This window comes from Ascaphus truei, chromosome 2 (genome assembly GCF_040206685.1).
Source record: "Ascaphus truei isolate aAscTru1 chromosome 2, aAscTru1.hap1, whole genome shotgun sequence".
NCBI lineage: Eukaryota > Metazoa > Chordata > Amphibia > Anura > Ascaphidae > Ascaphus > Ascaphus truei.
In genome coordinates this window covers 386,899,817-386,907,757 of record NC_134484.1, presented here as the reverse complement: position 1 = coordinate 386,907,757, position 7,941 = coordinate 386,899,817, and the positions used below count along the sequence as shown (strand labels likewise).

Below are 7,941 nucleotides of genomic sequence, written 5' to 3'. Positions count from 1 at the left end.
CACAGCTGCAGCAGCCGTTATTCAAACAAATCACGAGTTGTGTACATCGGAATACTGATGTCGTGACGCGGGATCTCTTCCAACCGTACCGCCTTAAGATGCGAGTGCGGCGAGTGCAGAAAACCTTAAATTGGCACAGAATCACAGTACTGTACACATTGCAATTCATTCACTTCATTGCACCCAAAGGAACAGAATCCATGAAATTCAACAAAGCAATCGCGATAAGTGCGGGTGTCTGGGGCGATTGGCCGCATTCATGCTGCGGGGAGTACAGCAGAAGCGCACGAAATCGGTGCCGTGATTTGTTTGAATAACGGCCGCTGCAGCTTTATATATATATATATATATATATATATATATATATATGTGTGTGTTTCTGTGGTTTATTTAAATTATTTTGTCATGACAGATGCAAATAACAGTGCAATCCCCAATCCCTCTCTTAGAGATTGCTTTTGTCTTTTTATTCTCCTCCACCATTATAGATTGCTCCACTGTGTTTCTGTTTTAAAGAAATATTGATTTAAACATTTTTTTGCAGGGAATAGGGAATATATTGTAATGTTCCTTAAATTGCTCTATAGTTACCTTATTGGTGCACTTTTTTATTTGCTGCAGGGTTCGTTCCTTAGTTATGAGCTCCTAACTAATCCTGAACAAAAGTAATTGGATACAGTTGTTGTTGTTCTTTTCACAGCTTTTCCAACTTAAATTCACAATACTTTTCCTTTCAAAGTATGAAACACCTGTTCAAAATGGCAAAAGTTGCATTACAAGGCTGAGTGCTTCCAGTTTATTGCATCTTCAATACATGTTGCTAAGTGGCATTTAGCATAAGCAACTCATATGAGCTTTGTGATTCTATAAAAACAATTGCTTGATTGGTGAGTACAGCCCCTATAGATCTGTGTACTCTGAGAAATTAGTCTAAGCAGTACAGTGTGTGACAGGAGCAATAGCCCGCTACTGTAAGTAAGAGCAAATGGTATAACAGTGGGTGACAGAGTTGTTGTATATGCATTACGTCAGAAACTGGAAGAATTAAAAGTAGGTGGATGTAAAGTAGCCACTGAAAAGATGTAATTGTAAGGAAGACTCCCTTTGACGTGGCAGGCTAAAGTTGCATTCACTCTAGATAAAAAATACATTATTATAAATTACAGTGATACTTACTGCATACACATAATTGAATTAAACAAAATTGTTGCATAACTATGTATTTTATGTTTTTAAATGTATACTCCACCTACATGTACATGTATCTGTTTTCCGGACACTGCTTCACGCTGCAGTTGAATCTCTACAATTCTAGTTTCCTCCCATTTTCCTAAGTATCCAGAAGAGCATTAAAAGTGTAACTGCAAGTATGTGTGGTGTTTTGGTGGAAGACAAAGAAGCTATGCTTTGCGACACTTTGTGTGGCGCACAGTATTTCTCAATCTGTATGATGTCCTTTTAACTGACCTAACAACACTAATATTTTAACGCAGCATAACTTGCATCACTATATATATATATATATATCAGGATTTTCCTGGTTACCACATGCCTATATATATATATATATATATATATATATATATATATATATATATATATATATATATATATATATATATATATATATATATATATATATATATATAGGCATGTGGTAACCAGGAAAATCCTGATGACAAAAGACAGCACACCGCAGTAGTAGTCCAAAAAATGTGTATTGTGAACACAATACATATTTCTGGACTACTACTGCGGTGTGCTGTCTTTTGTCATCAGGATTTTCCTGGTTACTACATGCCTATATGCTTAATATGGGACAAGCATCTGCCTTCTTACAAACGTGAGTGCAAATCTCCATACCAATGACTATATATATATATATATATATATATATATATATATATATATATATATATATATATATATATATAATATTTTTTATTTTATATATATATATTAAATAAAAAATATTATATATATATATAGTTTTAATATATGCAGCATTTGATTACCTTTAATGAAAATTCATTGCCTAAGCTTTCCAGGGTTCACGTAATGGCAGACTTTCCGCTTCAATCCAAATGTTAGTGTAACTGAGCAGCTTCAATATATCCTTACATTACTAAGTTAACATTATTTATTGTTAGTGTATAGCTGAAACTGCTGGGAGTATTGGCAAGAAATGATTACATACAGGAAAGTCTTGCAAAGATCTTGCACAGCTGGGGAGGTGTGCTACAACCTGCTCTAGAAATCAAAGGAAGCGCAATATTTGTTTGTTTTTTTGTTATTGCTGTGAAGCAGGGAGTGTCCATAGCTGAATCCCATTAATTTCAGCTCCAGCTTCCAGAGATACTTACCTCTGTAGAAGGTTCCGGTACCTCTGTAAAGTTTAAATGACCAGGTCACGCGGGCCAATAGGAAGCTGCAACGGACGACATCACAGCTTCCTGTTGGCCAGTGTGATGCGGGAAACTTAAGCCACCATACTGTTAGGCACACAAGTTCCATTGCTGCAGAGATAGCGGCACCACTACGAAGGTGGGTATCTCTGGAAGCATGATGGATAAAACAAACATTTTGATTCTCGAGTGCACAAAAGTAGCTTTATTAAACATAGAAACAAAAGTTTTGTACTAATAAAAATATCACAATGTAAAAATATACCACAAATACTACATACTTATTTTACAGTATCTACAAAAATGCAGATGGTAATCTACTTACAAACTGTAGGAAAATACTTTTATACATGTAAAAGCTATAAAACATACAATGCACTGTACAGGTGAAAATCACATTCAAAAGCTCTCAAACTCCTCCGGTGTCAGTCACAAGTCACACATTACGTGGCAGTTTGTGGCAAGCCATGCTGACACAGAAGATGTTACATAATTAAATTGACAAATAAATACTTTTATTATATTTTCACTTTTTCATTTTTAACTGCCATATTTTTTTGTTTGTACATAGTATAGAAATTCAGCCACAATATTTGCACTGTGTGGATACGGGAGGTGTAACAAAAATCAAGGAGCTTATCAAATCAATTATTTCCACTGGGAATGGTAGTACATTGTTTCCAACCATACTTTTTAAGCACCTCTGTTGCTGTGAATAACAACATTAGATACAAAACTTCAGCAAATGTTCTGGAAACTCTGAATTAAGCGACACATTCAGTCCCTCAAAATGGTATGAAAGAGTGGAATAAAAGTTTTAAACAATCTGTATAATCACCTTATGTCAAGGATATAGGTTAAACAATCAGTGACCTTAGGCATCCCAATTCAGCAAAGAGAAATGGCAGACTCTGTCTTTGGTGATAGGCAGATTAGCAAGTCACCCTATCTTAATATAATTCAGTTCAGAGCTGTGCATCCTTTATTTAGCTAGAGCTGTGCTTGGTGGTCTTGCTTAGTCTTTTTCTATCTCGGTTGGGGTGGGAGTGAAGATGCTGATGAGAGTGGGTGGCTTTGGCAGGTGAAGCTCCCTCAAAGTTATGATTGGATTCATTGTGCTGCCTGGTGTACCTCTTGCATTTGCAGGCAGTGACCACTGTGACTTTGTAGGTTCTCGTGGTGCCATCCTGACACTGAAGCTGAATGCGCTGAGTGCGAGTCTTGTCATTGACACATCTCCACTCCTGGGAGCTTCTTCGACTCCAGTATTTTAGCCCATACCCACCCCCAATCCAGTTGGGCAGAATTGGAAGAGGAAGGCATTCCCCAGCACAAACCAGTTCCTTCAAGGGCCTGATACTGGTGCACTGGCCATCAGAGATATACTTGGTAGATCTCAGCTCCCTGCATCCCACTTGCTGGTGATCTGCAAACAGTAAAAAAGAAATAGACATGATTATTTACTGAGCAAAAAACAATTTATCATATACAAAGCGTTGCTTGCATACTTATGTAAAATAAATCAGAGAAGTAATTATGTTGATTGGTCAATTAAGTCCTTTTTAATTTGTAAATTCTAAAAAACAAGTAATTATTATAATGCAAAAATTCATCTTTCAGTAAAGTTTCACTATGGGACTACTGTAACATGGCATATATTTGATGTCATCTTCCCTGGGTGTACTTGAAAATAAAATGTATATCTCAAAGTTTCATTCTTCATAAAATTGCTATTATTTATTTACAAAGATAAAATGTTGTCCTCTGGTAAAATATTTGCTAAATACATCATATCTAGTTCCTATTGCTGCAGCATATCCGATATCTGTTACATATCTCAGACATATACTGACAGAACGATTTAATTTGCATTGAGTAGTGCCATGAAAGACCCTTTTAATCTAGGCGGTAAAATGCAAAAAAAGCATCTGTATGTAATGCTATACATTGCAAAATAATATCTTATGCTCAACAATATAACAATATAATTGGGAAATGCATGTCTCCCTCATTTCAATAGTTTTTTTTAATGACATTTAAACATTTCAGACATCACTCAGTATCATATACAAGAAATACACCAAACTGTAACTAAAACCAATGTATGATTTTTGTTGTTGTTACACTGTACTCAGAAATTCTATATGCATGTCCATCAGCCCTACTGCAGAAATCTGACACACCCTTGCAGATCCTGTCTTAATTGTTTTGCATGTAACCTGAGAAAAATCTATATACTAAAATAATAAAAGAAAAAAGTATCATGGCATATTTCAAAAGATCAACCCCATAAACTTGAAAAAGTAAAGGCAAGCTATTTCCCCTGCTAATAGACGCAGACAGTCATTAAAATACATTGGGTCACATCATATTTCATCAATACAGCCCTTTGTCAGATAAAATTAAATCTTTGGTCTAATGTCTTGAGGGCATGTATGATTATTTTTTCTTGCGTTATTGTACTTTTAGAATGCTAGCCATTTTTGCAGCACCATAAATATCTGAATAGATTCTATTTTCTTAATCATCTTCAGAGAGCTCAGTAGACTTTTTTTTTGATACTACATGATTAATGTGCCATGGGAATTAAGCCAAATGTAACTTCTGTTCATCTTGATCCAGACTTCTCCCTCCCCTTTAGACAACTAAATTGGTAAAAAGCTTTAGGCAAGAAGAGGGTGGTGGAGATTTTATTAGAATGTGCTTATGTTTACTTTAGCCAGAGGCTCTAGGCCCGTAAGTGCTTAGCCAGGAAGTGAAAACAAATGCTGGATCTAAGTCAAAGTCTTTTATGTCTAGATAATACTTTACATTTCTGAAGTGCCACAGACAGGTGAGAGTGGGAAGATGTATAACAATTATCTAGCCTTTCCTTTTCTTATCTACAGGTGCTGACATAAGGATTCTCGGGATTGCCAGGAACATGCAGATTCATATCTATTCACCTTTATTGGAGGCAACTCTGTCTAAACTATGCAGCACTGACATACATAAAATAATACAACACTGACATTACTTCTTTGAAGTGATTTGAAATGGCATATGTCCTTTATGCTACATGTTTAAAATGACTATTATCAGCATTATACTCGTCCTATTGCTACTGTCGGTATTTTGTTGATTCTGGATACAAGGGAAGTGTATTATACTCTCCCTGTGTATAGATCCAAAAAATGAAAATTCGGGAAATAATGTTAAAAAAAAAAAGAGGAGTTACTGTGACCTACCACAAAACAAAAACAAATATTGCAGCTTTGCCTACATTTCCTTATCTGAAAATGCTCTATTTTATTCTTTTAGGTGCTGAGATCATCAGAGAGTATTATGAACATGTGTTTATGTGTGCCAATGCATCAAATGATTTCCTCCCTTTCTCACTGTGCTCCCGGCAGCTTGAGATTCTGGGAACAGATCTGTCCGAAGAGTTAAAGGGTGCCCAAATAACGGGGTGTATTTGTTTCTGTGTCTTTGTCTCAGCTTTTCCCCCCTTACTTCTGCAGCAATTGCAATTGCCAGACCTGAGACAGCATAATTCTCTATAGCAAATTAGATCAATCAATGTTAATAAATGTAATAAATGTTTCTTTCATTGCACACAGCTAAAAACAAACATGAAGAATGTAATGTACAGTATAATAAAGTAATATTTAATATGTTAACCGTTTGGGATGATGCTAAAGGATAGCAAGTGTCTTGAATTTGCCATATGCGGAGTAGATCATGAAGGATATAGGAATACACTGTATAAACAGAACACCGTGGGAGTATATAGAAAAGTTTTACCACTGGAGTGTCTGTACTACTCTATAATACTTTGAACTTATGTCAACCAAGCTTTGGTCTGTCTTAGCAGTGCACCCAATGGAAGTGACTGTCATCGGCTTGCTTTCCCCACTGACCCTACACACCACAGCAGGCAGTTCTGAACTGCAACTAAGAGCCAGAAATGCACTGTAGTTAATGCAGCTCCAAATTGTCCCTTGTTCTTTGAACATTCCACCACTCTACTCCAAACTAGTTCTATTCTCAAAGGGAATGTATGTGAATGTACCACTGGATAAAAGTATTGCTGGTTCCATCATTTTTTCTTTAATACAACCCGTTTTTAGGGCTTACAGGTATGGGATACAGCAAACACGTGATCACATACATATGCACACAGTCTATGATGAGCCATATGTTCAGCAATTTTAAAGAACTATTATAACTGAAAGGGGATTTTTACTACATGTACCAAAAGTGCAGCTACTCCGTTTCTGAACAAATAATAAGATTAATACAAGTCTGAATTAAGCACTCACTACCTGGTAGCAACAGGATTGTGAATTTGTGGATATAGACCAAATTTGAAAGACAATTAAGCAGCACACAACAAAATGTTCTTGTATACATCTTATATCAATCAACCCTGGCAAACAGTGCAATAAAAAAAACATGCGTAATATCCTTTCTTGACTGAAAGAGTTAAACTTCCATAAGAGTAACTGAACACAATAATAGTTCATGAACAGTAGCCTCGTATGTAGCATTGTGAAAAAAATAATAATGAGTTCAGAATACACAACTATTCCTGCAATTTACTGATACAATGCTTTAGTAATTAGGGATAAGAAAAGTAGTTAAAGTATTTTCTATTTCGCATCTGCAATTCTTCAATGTATTCCGTTCGGAAATAGTACATACTTGATTAACAGATGTCGAAAAAAATAACTTCTCATGGATCCATCATCCTTTCCAAGACGACAAAATACTGGACATGTCATTATTAATGTAATAATGAAGTGACCAACATTGGAAGCAAGATAATATGTTTTAGCATAAGGGGAAAAATAAACTTACTGCTCCTGTCCGCAGCAGAGTTGCTGGAATGCCTGCCTCCATTTCTGGCTTGGTTCAGGGTGCTGCTGTTATTTGCACTCTCCTGGACATGTTTGTCCACGTGTGAGTAGAGGATCTCGGTGGCATCATTCTTGAAAGACAGGCAGTTTTTAAATAGGATGCAGGCTAAGTAGAAGACACAGCACTGAAGGCTTGGGAGGATCATGGTTGAGTCTGCAGAGTTCTATTGAATTCCTTGCTTTACTGTGGACTTGCCCGCTGATGCCTTCCCTTTATATACCCAGAGGGGCTTGGCATTCATTCAGGTGTCAATTTCTGGGGAGCTGGAGAATGAAAGCACAGGGAAGCGGTGGGAGGAGTGTGATTTCTCACCAATAGAAGGAAAGCGCTGCAATGCAGCAGGAGTTTGCTTCTTTTCTTCCTTTTCTTGTTGCAATACAGTTAGTAACTAGGAGCTACAGTCTGCAAAAAAAAAAAAAAAGAAGTGTGCACAAATGTTGTAAGGCGGGTTGCAGCATTTTTACAAACGAAGGGGACAGTTTCCCAGACTAACACAATGCATGTAACACATTGTTTGGAAAAATCAGAGTTATACTTAATGCTAATTCAATAGTTAACACATAAACTTTTACGAAAATAAAATACAAATATCTACAGAACTGCAATGCTATTTCTTTAATTTAATTATTGGAGTGTC

General features: G+C 36.2%; 1 protein-coding gene across 1 annotated transcript; it reads right to left on the bottom strand.

Moving 5' to 3' along the window:
- Positions 1 to 2,614: 2,614 nt before the first annotated feature.
- On the bottom strand, positions 2,615 to 7,663 carry SOSTDC1 (sclerostin domain containing 1). Its single transcript, XM_075587213.1, has 2 exons — positions 7,245 to 7,663; positions 2,615 to 3,831 (listed from the first exon to the last, which is right to left on the bottom strand). Exons 1-2 carry the CDS (start codon positions 7,447 to 7,449, stop codon positions 3,392 to 3,394), a joined length of 645 nt encoding a protein of 214 aa, XP_075443328.1. The 5' UTR covers positions 7,450 to 7,663; the 3' UTR covers positions 2,615 to 3,391.
- Positions 7,664 to 7,941: the final 278 nt, after the last annotated feature.